This window comes from Gracilinanus agilis, chromosome 3 (genome assembly GCF_016433145.1).
Source record: "Gracilinanus agilis isolate LMUSP501 chromosome 3, AgileGrace, whole genome shotgun sequence".
NCBI classification, from domain to species: Eukaryota; Metazoa; Chordata; class Mammalia; order Didelphimorphia; family Didelphidae; genus Gracilinanus; species Gracilinanus agilis.
Genome location: NC_058132.1, coordinates 494580129 through 494595175, shown reverse-complemented (window position 1 = coordinate 494595175; position 15047 = coordinate 494580129). Strand labels below are relative to the sequence as shown.

Sequence of the window (15047 nt, the reverse complement as noted above, 5' to 3'; positions counted from 1 at the left end):
TTGTCATTTTCTTCTCCAGCTTATTTTGCAGATGAGAAAACTGAGGCAAACAGGGTCAAGTGACTTTCCTAGTCAGCTGGCTACTAACTGTCTGAGACCAGATTTGAACTCAAAAAGATGAGTATTCTTGATTCCAGGCCCAGCACTCTCACCACTATGCCACCTAGCTGCCCAAAATCAAAAGGATACCAACTAGCACTTGTGGAGAAGTTTCCTCTCCAAAAAATTCCCTACATCAGTGAACCACAGGTACTATCTATCTATCCCTCAAGCCTTTCCCATTCCCTTCAATATTCATACCTGAAAGTCTTATTAAGTTGTTGTTGTTGTTGTTGTTGTTGTTGTTGTTGGTGTTGTGTTTCCCAATAATCTGTAATCTGTATAATTGCTCGTGGCCAAATATAATTAAACCAATTGTTTGTGCAAAAGTCAGGAGAGATTTGGGAAAAGCTTCACCAAAGACAATGAGTGGATTTGCTGCACTTTCTTTATGAACTACTTTATCTTGGTATTGAAGAAAAGTCTAACTTATTCGACTAGAAGTTCCTAGCATAAGAATAACCTCCCCTAATTTTACTAGGAACTTTAGCACTCTTCTTGGAGTCTGAACATAGATAATTTCATTAAGTTAGATGAAGGCCATACTGAAATAGGTACAATGCTCCAGGAACAAGCTGCAGGATGGAGCCAACTGAAGTTGATTGAACTAACTAGGGGAAAATATGGCAGCATTTATTCATTTACTTAGCAAAGGTTACTTACCATTGCTTCTTCTGGGCATTGCCACTAGATTAGGAAATGTGTTTGAAATTAATGTGATTGATGCATTACAACTGTAAAATATTTCCAAAGTGTGGGCCTGTGGGAAAGTGTCATACATATCAAACATTCAGCCAATTGCTTTGAAATGAATGTATGGTACCAGCATAAGTGTTCTAGAAAGTGAGGATAACCATCTGAAAGTTATAAATATTCAAACCTTTACTAAAAGCAGATTGTAGATGAGATTTAAATGACATACACTACATCAGAGAAAGGCTAGATTCCAGAGTTCTACAAAAAGAAATTGTATTTACAGATGACGTATCCTAATCAAATGCATCTAGCTTCGTCTGGAAGACTTAATAGCATGCCGTAACTTAATATTGCAGTCAATATGTATAGCAGAACCTATAATTAATTTTCTAATAACCATGTCAAAAGTCAAGAAGGAAATAAAACAGTAAGAAAATTAAAAGAAAAAACCCAGAACTCTCAACAACCAAAAAAAAATTTTTTTATCAACATAATTGAAATGACTTGAGAGACCTTTTAAGCCACTGAGACTTCTTTGATTGTGGGCATGCCCTTAGCTGTCACTAAAATGCTCTCGTGATCTGCTTGCTATCTCAAACTCTTGTTATTCTTCCCTACCCTTTTCACACTGAACTGCAGAAATAGGCCTTAATGGAAAAGTAAATGAATAGCAGAGAAGACCCTGGCAGTCTTTCAATTACAAAGGCAGTTGGATGGGAAGCAACCTTCAATCTATCCCACTGCATCTTCTAGGTGGTCACTCTTCCCTTGTCTCTTAGCAATGCCTTCAGTATTTATAACAGCTGTGGAATGAAGTACTTTGAATTGAACAAAGCCAACAGTCTGTCTCTGTTTTCCCTACTCTAATACCAAACTACTTGATGGTGGCTTTCCATATGCAAATGATACCTATGCATCTCAGATGGATTTGATTTTCATCCAAACTGGGGCCAAATGAAACTAATCTCTTGGATATTAGAAACGCCCAGGCTGCTAAATCACAGACTTACTTTCCCAGAGGGCCCTTTCCCCCTCGGGGTGTCAAAGGTGATTAAAAACATGAAAATGTTAAAAGGTCCATTTTCCAGACAGAGAAACTGAAGTACAATAATTAAAGGATTCCCAGTGCTGTGAAAGAGTTCAAGGGCACATAAGGAGAGTTAGGAAAGTTAATTTATTACCTGATTTAACAAAGCAACCCTGGTATGATACTCAGATAGAGTTATTTTGAATGTTTATGGCTTTTGAATATTAAAAGCATATTCCCTTAAATAAATCTTTCACACTGAGAATCATCAGAGCAATATACTTTTAAAATGGAAATTTTAAAATATTAGATAGAATTATACCTCAAGCTAAGGCTTTTGACTTCCATGAAATTTTCAACTTCTTTACATGGAATATTTTATTGATTTGATTCAGTACTAGTTTTTTTTTTAATTCATTCAACATTAGGTACATTAACTTTGGTATCTGTCTTTACCATCTCTTAGTATATATTAACATTTACATAAACATGCAAAATTTGAATGAAGATAATGAGGTTTATAAAAATTAATATGTATCCATTCCAAGCGGTATATGTACACATTAGCACTGTCCCTGCTTCCTGTTACATTTTACTGATGAATTTTTATGGCCAGTACATTAGGAACAACTGGTGTCTATTTTTAAACAATAAAGAATTTGTTCATTGGATCCAATGAGCGTGTATGCAGATATGTATGCCTGTGTTGGGGGAGAAGGATTGAGTTACTCTATCAACATTTGTTTGCCATTCTTAAGCATTCTCCAAAGACCTTTTTCTTTTCTAACAGCAAAAAAAAAAAGCTAATGCCAAGAGGCAGTTTAAACAACAACAAAAAATCCTTATTTGACCCATGTGATGTTTGGTTGTTATCAGTTCCCCAGAATTGACATGAGACCTAACACTCTCCCAGTGCTATTTAAAAAAAAAAAGAGAGACCCACAAGAGAGAAGGTTTCTAAAATAACTGAAAATCCATAATTGTATCTGGATAAGATTGAGAGGTTTTTACTTTCAGGAGGGATCTGGGTGCCTTCTTGTCAGAAGGAAATTACAAATAAAATGATTCATTTAAAACACCTCTAGAGTTACACCAAACAACTGTACACTGGGATAATTGAAACACCATGTAAAGATTACATTCCACTTAAAACATTTCAACAAAATTGTGATATTCCCCATTGGTGGCAGAAAGATGACTAGGAGTGTATGTGAATATGTCTCCCCACAAGGAGGAACAGTAATCCAGACAACAGAGAGAAAAAGATCCCGGCTGGGGCCAGCAGAAATGACCAGCCATACACCACATAGGGTGTAAATTCTGAGCAATCTTTCCTCTTCATGTTCGTGTAGCTTTCCATGTCTGCCACAGCCTGGACCCAGATGACATATAACACCACCACCAGGGAGAACAGGATACCTAAAAAAGACACATTAGAACAGCTTTACCCATTTTGGAAGCACAGTGATTCTACACACATCACACTGATACCCAGAAACTAATATTCAAAAGGTGCTGGTGAAGAGTTTTAGAGGGGCTATTCCTGGGTTCAAATATGTCCTCGGACACTAGATGTGTGAGCTGGGCAAGTCACCTGACCCCATTTGCCTCAGTTTCCTCATCTGTAAAATGCACTGGAGAAGGAAATGGAAACCCACTCCAGTATCTTTGCCAAGAAAATCCCAGATGGGGTCACAAGGAGTCAGACATGACTGAAAATGACTGAAACACAACAACAAATTTGTAAGTTGAGACATAATCAACTAATAATTGTATTTAACCTGAAGAAAGAAAGACAAGAAAATACAATAATGGAAGCATAGGCTTGGAGATAGAAGAAGCCTCAGCAGCCATCTAATCCAAACATCTCCTTTAATAGATGAAGAAACTGAGGTTAAGTGACTTGCCCAAGGTCATACAGGTAAGAGATTTCATGATGCCTTCTAATGCTTCCCCTGCTCTCAAGAAGAATATTAAAGGCTTCATTAAGAAAAGACAAAAAGACATAAATATAGTTTTGAAAACTAATATTATAAAAATAAATACTTGAAGTAGCAATCATTTTTTTTTCCACGAGGGTACTCTTCCCCACTCATACAAATCACCTACACCTGCAGAATCAGTTTCATGGTATGCTGCAGAATAGAAAATAAAGTTGTCAAATGGTATACAAACATATAGTAATATAGTAATGATTCTTTGTACTTAAGCTATACTGATCATAGAGAGTTTCAGCACAGATTCAATTCCATTCAGTTCAGTAGGAAAGCAGAACGGCTCATGGCCAAAAGGGTTTGAATGGGGACAGGGGAACTGGTTTTAAATCTCAGCTCTGCTACTTAGATTTTCACTGTTTTAAGAAATACCCTCTTGAAACTACAAATCAAGTTACATTTGGACTGATCATCTACTCTTCGCTTTAATCTTTGCTTACCAGCTACCTTCCTAGAATCCTTTAACGGTAAGATGTAAAATATCTTGAAGGCAAGGACTCTCATTTTGTTTTTGTATTCTTTATGCCTAGACCTGAAGCTGTTGTTGTTCATCCCTTGTTTTTGAAGAGGACCAATGACATCAGGGATGACGTCCTGACTTGCTCATGAATTTGATATAAATGAGGCAGAATTTCACAGGCATCAGTACTCACTCTTTCTTCCAGAGACATCCAGAGACTCTTTTCCAGAGACAAGACAAAAGTCAAGACTTCTGGCCATGATGCAGGATGCAGTAAGTGACCTTGGTTTCTTAGATGTCTGATCAAGATCTAAGTATGTCACAGTGCCTGCTTCAGCTGCCTTCATGGCACTGGAACAAATTCTTCTATCTGCCCATTCTACCAGGAAAAGTCTTCACATGCTTGGGGCTGACAACCCTCTACCTCGCCAATGGGGCTTGAGGTCTGAATGTCCTTTTCCATTTGGTTTACCATGATGTGACTGCTACATGCTACAAGTTCTTGGAGCCACAGGTGAGAGTTGAGAGAAAGGCAGATACCAAAGGTGGATGGGCCTTAAAAAGGCTCATATCAGAGATACTAATATTTAATTATTGTTAATAATTAAAAATTGTTAATAATTAAAAATTAATAATAAAGCCCTGCTAATAATTAAATAATTAAATGGTTGGTCACTGGTTGTTAATAATTAAATGTTAATTTAATTAATAATATTAATGTTATTAATAATAGGCCTCACACCAGAGATACCAATGCTTAATTATTGCTAATAATTAAATATCAATTTAATTAATAATATTGACAATATTATTAATAATAGCCCTCACACCAGAGATACTAATATTTCCTGAATACCCCATACACCCCAAAGTAAACACTTAATAAATCATAAGTGAATGATTGATTACTATTCCCAATTTCCTAAAACCTAATTCCTGGATGTGAGAGTGATCTGGTGACATCTGTCATCCCATTGATCGCCAGGGTTGATTTGGCTGATCTGGCAGGCTAGGCAAGTGTCCCCTTCCTTCCTCACCACTCCATGTACGTCCCTCCCAAAGCTGCGCAATAGGTCGAAGAGGACAACCTTCCCTGATAGAGGTGTACAGGTCTTTTGTCAAGGGTATACGAGTAGCTAAAAGCTTAATTCCTCTTCATTACTCACTGTCCTATTTCTCTATTCCTAACCACATAGCACTGGATATTACTGGAGAATAAAACAAAATTGAGCTGATTTTGCCAAATACCAATTTTTAGAGAGTGTAACCTCAGCTGGGTCCACACCCTTCTTTGGCAAACTATCTTTGCTACTAAATAATCCTCTATCTCATTTTCCAAAGAAAGTATTAAACATTTTCCTTCATTTTCAAGTCCTAAATTATACCCCCGCCCCCATTCAGAAAATGGCTGAGCCTTCTACTTCACTGAATAAACTGAGGCTATAGCAAAGGAGTTCCTCAAATTCCACTTCTTGATTTCCCAAAAGATTTCAGTATAATTCCCTATCCTCTCCCTCTTCCTTTTTGTCTTTGTATTCCTATAACTGCTCAAGCTGATCCCTTCATCTCTGTTCTTTCTTCAATTCCAGATATATTCCTCCAGCAACTACCCCATCTCTCTCAGCTGTCTGAAATTTGTTTCTTGCCACTTCCTTTCCATTTGCCAAAAAAATGTTTCAATCTTTTATGTCCAAACACCTTTTACCCACCTTTAGGAATGGGACACTTTTAACAAGCTTTAACTAGTATCTAGATAAACAATTGTTGGAAGAATCTTAACATAGCTTTCACCATCACTTACTTCTCCAGTTCTAGAATAAAATATGGATGTAGAATACCAGACAGAATCAGCACTTGAGTTCCAGAATCCTAGCCTCAGACAATTATTAATGTTAGTTACCCTCTCTTGGTCCCAGCTCTTTTGTCCATAAATTGAGAGAAGTGTGGATTAGATAGCTTCCAAGGTCCAAAAGCTCTGGGTGGAATATTAGATTCTGGACTTGGAAGTCAGGAAGAGTTCAATGTCTGCCCAAGCTCTCAGCACTCCACAGTGGCTGCATTAACTGCCTTCATGGCCTTTGAAACAAATTATTCTCATCTACCCAATTAGCAGAGGGCGAAGTCTTCACTTGCCTGGTATAGACATCCTCCTAACTCACCAATGGGTTTGAGGCTTGTTGGTTACCCTCAGACCGGTTCAGTCCATCTGCCAAGATGATTTTACTAGGCTGTGGTCACTACACATGCTACAGTTTCTTCGAATCACAGGGGAAAGCTAGGGGGCAGGTAGACACCAAAGGTAGATGAGCAACCCAGAAAAGGATTCTTCAAGTCCTTACATCAGAGGAGCTAGTTCTCTCTGAACTTCTCATATTATACCCAGGGACCCAATATAAAAATAATTAAATACATAAAATATTTGCACAGTATAAATGGAAAATAATCTTAAGGAGGAAAATGTGAAAAACCTTGAAAATCTTGTAGAAGGAGGGAGAATTTGAGCTAGGTCTTGAAGGAACCCAGGAACACAAGTCAAAGATGAGGTAGAATAGCATTCCAAGCATGGGGAACAGTGGGTAAAAACTCAAGGTCAGGAACTAGGAAGGAGCCATGCTGCAAAGGCCTTTAACTACCAAAAAGAGAAGCTTATATTTGATTCTAGAGGCAATAGTGTAATCACTGAAATTTATTACTTAGGATCAGACTTGCATTTTAAGAAAATTACTTTGTCAGGTGAATAAAAGATGGATAGGAGTGGGGAAAGTTCTGAGATTATAGCAGCAAAATCCATGACTCCAAAATGACACCCACCCACATCTACCATGGTGAAGATAACAGGGGAACCTGAGGTAAACAGTCCAAGAACAGTCTAGTTCCTTTTCCACAGCCATGACAAGAAGCATCCTATCAGAATAGTTGCCATGCAAGACCATCCCTTCCCCTTCTTCTGAAGTCTGGCCTTCTCTTAACCTTCTTCTTTAGACTTTTTCTCTCCTGTCTTTTTCTCTGAGGATTGGGTTAATATAATCTGCTCATTCTCTCCGCCTCTTCCTACCCTCACAACTTTACCAACAAAGGTCATTAAATAGTTCCTGCACCTCTGCTCCCCAATTGTGCTGAGCTTCACCACTTGAGATGAAAGCCTAAAATTAAAGATCTTATGAACCCAAGCTACCCAAATATCTTCTTATCCCCATCACCACCTCTAACAATCAGTTAATCAGTCAACAAGCATTTATTAAGTGTCCTTTCTATGTTAGAAACTATACCGGTGAGGATTCGAAGGCAAAGTAACACACTTGCCCACAAATCGCTTATAAGCTAACTTTTTTTTTTTTTGGTAGCCAAGAGTTAAGGTTTGTTTTATCCTACATTGAGAATTTCATCTCAGTTCCTACAACTTCTATCGTAACCATGGAATTTTACTCATGCTGCAACAGTGGAATTGTAGGAAAGGTCTCAAACTCTCCTTTCTCTCTCTGTCTCTGTCTCTCTGATTCAGTTTCTCTGTGTCTGTCTCAGTCTCTATCTCTGCCTCTGTTTCTATTTCTCTGTTCCTCTGTCTCTCTCTTATTCTCTTTTCTCTCTGTCTCAGAAAAGATTAATTGCTTTGTTCTCCCACCCTCACTATCCTATGCTGCTGCTTTAAAAATATGAGCCTAGCAGGCCCAGTATGGATACCCCAAAGACAAAGGAGAAAGCATGGACTGAGATTTTCAGCTAATCCCTACTGGCTTCCTTCCAAGTCTTTCTTGCCTTTCAAGGGGTTACTTTTCCCATTCTGAGCCATAATCACCCATAGTACTGGACCAGTGACCAGGGACGGCACAGCTATAACATACAGGATATGGTATGCCTACTTTCATAACACAGCCCTGAGAAGCCCACAACTGACTGCTGACTCCTAGATGCCTGGCCTCAAGATTCTCTGTTGCTTATCTAACTGTCCATTAGACAGCTATAGGTGCTAAATGTGGAAACTCTCCTCTTCTGGGGTCAGTGACACTGGTCTGTGTATGAATAGAGTGTGCATTTCCAAAAGACCTGCCCCATTTTCTGGAATGGGGTAGTCAATTAATGGAGCTTGTAGCTCCTTAAAATTTTCTATTATCATCACTTCCTTCCAGTCTAAAATGGCTCTCAGTTGGCAGAAGCATTGTCTGGTATGTATCAAACACTCAATAGATAGTTTTTCATTTGTTCATTCGCATCTAGTCTATAATATTTATTAAGCATATATTACATGCCATGCCCTCTGCTGAGTGGAAAATACAAAGAAAGTAAACAAAAAAAGGTTTTTTATTATTATTTAGTAATTCAGTCCTGTCAGATAATTTCTGATACTGTGGACCATAGTCATCCATGGGATTTCTTGTCCAAGATGATGGAGTGGTTTGCTATTTTGTTCTCCAGTGGATCCAATGGATTCTTTTGTCAGACAATCAGAAGTTAAGTGATTTGTCCAGGATCCTGTAGCTAGGAAGTACTTGAGGCTGGATTTGAACTCAGGTCTTCCCGACTCTTAAGCCACCAACTGCCTCCAAGAAGTTACTTTATAATACAATTACAAATAAATAATGTGATACTACATGTAATGTAAAATAATTACAAAAAATTAGATGAAAGGTAATTTTCAAAGGAATGCATTAATAGCTAGTGGGACTGAGAAAAGCTTATAACAGAAGATGAGATTTCAGCTGAGTTCCAGGTAAAACAAATGAACCAGGAGAAACAAGAAGCAAGAGGGAGGAAGAACATTCCAAACACGGGGGCTAGTCAGAGTAGGGCAGTGGAGTGATGTGCAAGTAATAGTGAGTAGGTCAGGAAACTAAGTCATCAAGTATGTGGTAGGTAGATAATTGCATGGAACTGAGTTAAGTTTAAAACTAGAAAGGTACGAATTGACCGGGTTGCTAAGAACTTAAATGCGAAACAAAAGACATCTTCTGATTCTGAAGGTATCAGGAAGCCTCTGGAGTTTACTGAATAAGGGATGGGGAAAGGAGGCGTGGGAGGTCCAGGGGAAGAGTAAGCAATAAACTCACACCCTGACACATATGTAGCATCAAAACCACAGCATGTGTAAGTAAATCATGCCTGATTTATTATAAAGTAACCAAGCCTAATCAAGAACCCTGCCTCAAAACAATGTTAGACCCCCAGGAAAGGGCTTCACCATCTCCTTTCCATTATTTGCCTCCCATGAGAAGTCTTCCTGGCAGAAGTCAATTAAAATAACCACAACTTACTTTAGCATTTCACTGTAGCCTTTGAGGCAGAAATACCCCAGGAGAGCAGGCCATCAATAGCTTTAGATGTTTTCTGCATCTTTCACTGCCAGCCCCATGGCATTCCATTTTCCCCTCAAGTGACAACAAAATGTGCTAGTCTCCTTGAGCATAAACTGGAAATTTTTCAGCAATCTTTTTTATCCAATCTAGCTCTTTTCCTTCTTCCACCTCTTCTATTTATGGACAATTTCTTAGAAGGGTGGAAGAGCTATATACACTTAATACTTTTACTCTTTTGTTAAAATTATCTACTGAAAAAGCCCCCTCAAAAGTTACCTTTGCCATTTAGTATTAAGGCAGTAAATTAGCACAGTGGATAAAGAACCAGGTTTAGAGTCTGGAGGACCTGGGTTCAAATCTAATCTCATACACTTATTATCTGTATGACCCTAATTAACTCCATTTGCCTAGTCTTTGCCACTCTTCTGTCTTAAAACTGATACTAAGACAGAAGGTAAAGTTTTGAAACAAAACAAAACAAAACAAAACAACAACAACAACAACAACAAAAGAAATTCAGTAGCTTATTTTAAGTCTTCATTTTCTTGATCTCTTTGCAGCATTTGATTCTACTGAACACTCTTCCCTTCTGGTGACTCACTCCTTCCTGGTATTTTGAAATACCTAACTCTCCTGTTTCTCATACTGCATTCCTAATTGTTCCTTCTCTATCTTGTTTGCTGTTTATTCATCCTTCTCCTGTCCACTAACAAGAACATTCTCCAAGGTTCCCTCTGGGCTCTCTTTTCTTTCTTTGTCTTTTCCCCTGGCAATACCATTCATAACTACAGCCTCAATTTTTCACTCCTACACTACCATTATTCAATCCTACTTATTGTCATAACTGTAGTTTCATATATCTATTTGTTTATAGGACCACTTAGGATCATGGGAATATAGATTTAAAGCTGGAAGAGAACTCAGAGATTATTCCAGACTTGCAAACTGAGAATCAGAGAGATTGAATGCCTTGTTAAGGTCCATCCACAGGGACAGTAAGCATCGGAGAGATAGGATATACATAATTCAAGCTCAATTTGTCTAAAACCATTTTTTACTACTTTTATTCCAAAATATATTTTCTCTAATTTCACTGCTACTATTAGCCAGACAACCATTCACTTAATCTCTCATACTTAAAACTCTCATGTCAGCTTCGACACTTCCCTATTTCTGGATCTCATATATGCAGTCAGTGACTAAATCCTACTAATTCCAGGATGTGATCACTATACATGCAACAGTTTCTTGGAGTCACAGGTGAAAGTTGGGGGACAGGTGAACATCAAAGGTAGATGAGCAGCCCTGAAAATGGTTCTTCAAGCCCTACACAGCAGAGGTGCTAGTCTTTTCTGAACTCCTCAATAATATATATATACAACCGAAAAATAACCAAATGCACTGCACAGTATAATTGGAAAATAATCTCAAGGGGAAAAGGAGTCATTGTGAAAAATCTTGACATTCCTTTTGTAGAAGGACATAGAATTTGAGCTTGGTTCTGAAGGAAGCCAGGAAAACCAGAGATGAGGAACTTCATCTCTATTCTGTACCCTCTATTCTAATTGCCATCAGTCAAGTAGAAATCATGACTTGCACTCAACTGAACTATTGTTATAGTCCCTAACATTTTTCCTATCTTTCCTCCCTCTTCCATCAAATGAGTCCACATTAATATCAAACTAATCTTTGAATTTCATGAGTAAAACATTTTTTCTATTAAAACTTTGTGTCCCTCCCCACTTGAAGAAGAGATGCCACCCTCTCTGTCTTGCTTCATGAATTTCCTGATGGATAGAAAAGAAAAATAACAAATGAAGTTCATTAAAACTTACCAATTCATATATCCATGATAGAGACTAAGAAGCAAGACAGAATAAATATAGTCACCTTACTAATAAAAAACATTGCTCTCTCTATCATTTCATGTAAATGCTAATTGTCATTTCAGGAACCAACCACCAGCACTCAGAAGAAAACAATGCAAACCAGTGAGCAATAGCTCTATCACAAAGAAATAACAAAGCCATAGCTGAGGAACAAACCCTTCACAAAGCCATACCTCAGAGAGTGACAACAATATGGCAACACCACGTGTTGTACAGCAAGGCAATGCATTTAAATCTATGTGGCAAATATATGGGCAGTATTGCTCTGCTAATATAAAGGCCATACTTAGCAATTTATATAATATCATTTACCTCATACAAAGACCTTTCAAAGCCTCTGCTTTGTTGATAATGGTTCTTATCTTTTTTGCTGAAAAATATAGAGTCCTTTCACATTATTTATGACAAAAGAAAATTGCCTTTGTAAATAATCAATAGACTTCTATTCATCATTCTATTCATCAAAATTTGCAGAAACCCATTTCTCTCCTTAAATATATTTAAAATAGGGATCATAGTCCATGATACTAGTGTGGCCAGGACCATAAATCATGTTCCCAGGTGTCTTCTTAACACCATAGTAGCATGTAACATCATCCATGATAAAATAATCTCTGATGTAAATATTAGCACTATTTAAAGAGGAATTATTTCCTGAGAGAACTCCATTAGGGATATGTTTGCCATCCTCATGACAACATTTAACTTGTTTATCAACTGGGAATATAATCATTCAGTAGCATTGGCCTTAATGGATTAGAAGTCAGAAGTTCTGGTTTTGAGTCCAGGGTATGCCATTTACTAGCTTGTTATATGACTAACAGCAAGTCGCTCTTCTGTAACTCAGAAATTTCTCAGATATAACATGAGACTGTCAGTCTAAATGATTTTTATTTTTAAAAAATTCTTATCTTCTGTCTTAGAATCAGTTCTATGTATTGCTTCCAAGGCAAAACAGCAATAAGGGCTAAGCAATAGAGGTTAAGTGACTTGCTCATGGTCACACAACAAGGAAGTGTCTGAGGCAAGACTTGAACCTGGGATCTAACATTTCTAAGCCTGGCTCTCAATCCACTGAGTCAACTAGCTGCCCTTGATTTCTATTTCTATCTGCTTCTAGCTCTAAATCTTATGATGCTACGATCACTAGAATTCATTCCAGGTCTAAAATTCAGTGTTGGGGAAACTAGGTGGCTCAGGGGATAGAGAGTCAGGACTAGACACAGTATTAGTCCTGGGCTCAAATCTAACTTCAGATATTTCCTAGACGTGTAAGCCTGAGCAAGTCACTTAACCCTAACTGTATAGCCTTTACCACTCTTCTGCCTTAGAACTGATACAGAAGATAAAGGCTTAAAAAAAAGGTTCAGTGTTGGAAGACACTTCAGAGGTCACTCTGTCATATCCATCTGAAGCATGAAACCTCTATGACCCTCCTAACATGTGGTCCATCTTCTGCTAAGGACTTCTTGGCATAATGTTTTCCCAAGATCCGAATGTGGTCTGCCCCTAAAGGGTGTGTGAGGACCCATTTGAAGAGTATGAAGATGTCACATACTATCCTTCCAAAAATATTTGTTCTTTAACATTGCCACATATGCCCTAGTCTCCAAAATTCTTCCCTTCTTCCACAAATTTCTAATGTCCTCCCTCTTGAACTAGGCTACTGATCCAGCAAGGCAATTACCCTAAATAAAAGTTAATACCTTTCAAAAGGATATTTTATATTGAGCTTCCTCTCTCTCACATTTAATACATGAAGTCTACTTTATAGAAAATGATAAAATCAAGGAGACTAAAATGTCATTATCTCACCAAATAGCACCCCTACAACATTGCTTTCTATCTCAGAGAAACCTTGAGGCCATCTCAATACTCATCTCTTCATTGCAACATGCTCTCTTAGGTCATGTCTTCATAGTGTGACTACTTATTTATGGACCTATTATTTATGGCCCTATTTATGAGTTATAGTATCATTGGTTGTAAGCTGCATGGAGACCTCAGATGTCATACAATCCAGCCCAGCTCCCTCATTTACAAAAGAGAAAAATGAAACCCAAAAAACTGCCCAAAGTCTTGCAGAGAATAAATGACAGATCTAGGATTCAAACTCAGGAGTCCTTTCCTTTTTTTCATCCTTTGGTGAGATCTCATGCAGTCACTGAGATATAATGTTCCAGCCCAGCTTCTAAGACAATGTTTTGGAAATATGTTTACTGAAATTTTTCCTAAAGACATTTATACAGTTGTTAGTAAGGGCCATAAGATCTTGAAAAGGAAGGGATTTTTGAGACTATCAAGGACTTTAGCAAAAACTGGTTTCACTAAGAACCAAGTGGAAGGCTGTCTCTAGGGGAGTTAGACTATATCTTACTTCAGTCTGGTACTATTTAAAATTTTGATCAGGGATGAGGATAATAGCAGAGCTGGCATGCTTATCAAATTTGCAGATGACACAAAACTATGGATAGCTAATACATTCACTGGCAGGGTCAGGATCCAAAAATGCATTGACAAGCTAGAATATTGGTCCAAATCTAGTGAGATGGAACATAACAGGATAAAAGTAAAAATCTTATATATGTATTAAAGAAATGAACTTTGAAAAGTATAATATGGGGAGGTGTAGTTAGATCAGGGAATTCTTAACCTGGAATCCATGAACTTTTTCTAAATGACATTTTGATAATATATATTTTTGATAATTTTTGGTAATTTCAGTATAATTGGTTCTTTGTAATTTCTATGTAATTTATTTTGGGCATTTAAAAATATTATACTGAGAAAATGTCCAAAGACTTTGCCAGATTGCCAATGGTTCCATGATCCAAAGGGGAAAAAATAAGTAAGAACCCCTTGGGGTAAGATGGAAGAAGAATAAAATGGGCAGAACCTAGAAAGTAATTTCTAGAATAACAACTGTACAGAATAGCAACTATAAAGACAAGCAGCTTTGAAAGCTATGAGTACTATGGCTAATGAAAGGATCAACCATATTACCAGAAAACTGACAATGAAATATGTCATCTGTCCCCTGACAGAGATACAATGGATTTTAGTACAGAATAAGAAATATGTATTTTGGTCTTCAGCTATTGAAAGAATCAGTTTTGCTTTAATATGCTTACTTGTTATAAGATACTTGTTTTATTTTCAATAGGATAAAGGAAAGGAGGGAAAGAAAAAATATATTTGATACTTTTTAATATACATGGAGGCTACAGATGCAAAATGTGATAAGTTCTGGTAGATTTAGCAGAACATAAGCTCAATATGAGTTAACTGTGTAACTTCACAGGCAAAAAACTACTGGGCCCTTAGCCTTTGTTAGGAGACTTTGTAACCAGGACTATTGAGATGTAAATTCCACTATAGTCTGTCCAGATCAGACCATCCTTAGAATATTCAATTCTAAAGTGCATATTTGAGAAAGAACATTGATAAATAGATTGACTGAAGGATGGTGGCCAGGATAGTGAAGGGCCACAAGAACATGTCATCTAAGAGTTGCGTGAAGAAATCCTATAGATTTCAGGTTGTCCTCAAATATTTGAAAAGCTATCATTTGGAGAAAAATTTAAGAGTTAC

General features: G+C 37.4%; 1 protein-coding gene across 1 annotated transcript in view; it reads right to left on the bottom strand.

Annotated features, from left to right (window-relative positions):
* Positions 1 to 959: 959 nt before the first annotated feature.
* Positions 960 to 15047, bottom strand: part of TMEM182 (transmembrane protein 182) — an 83787-nt gene continuing 69699 nt past the window's right edge. The window contains exon 5 of the mRNA XM_044670468.1: positions 960 to 3241. Coding sequence (XP_044526403.1) covers positions 3021 to 3241 — 221 coding nt within the window. The 3' untranslated portion in view covers positions 960 to 3020. The remainder of the gene's footprint in view (positions 3242 to 15047) is intronic.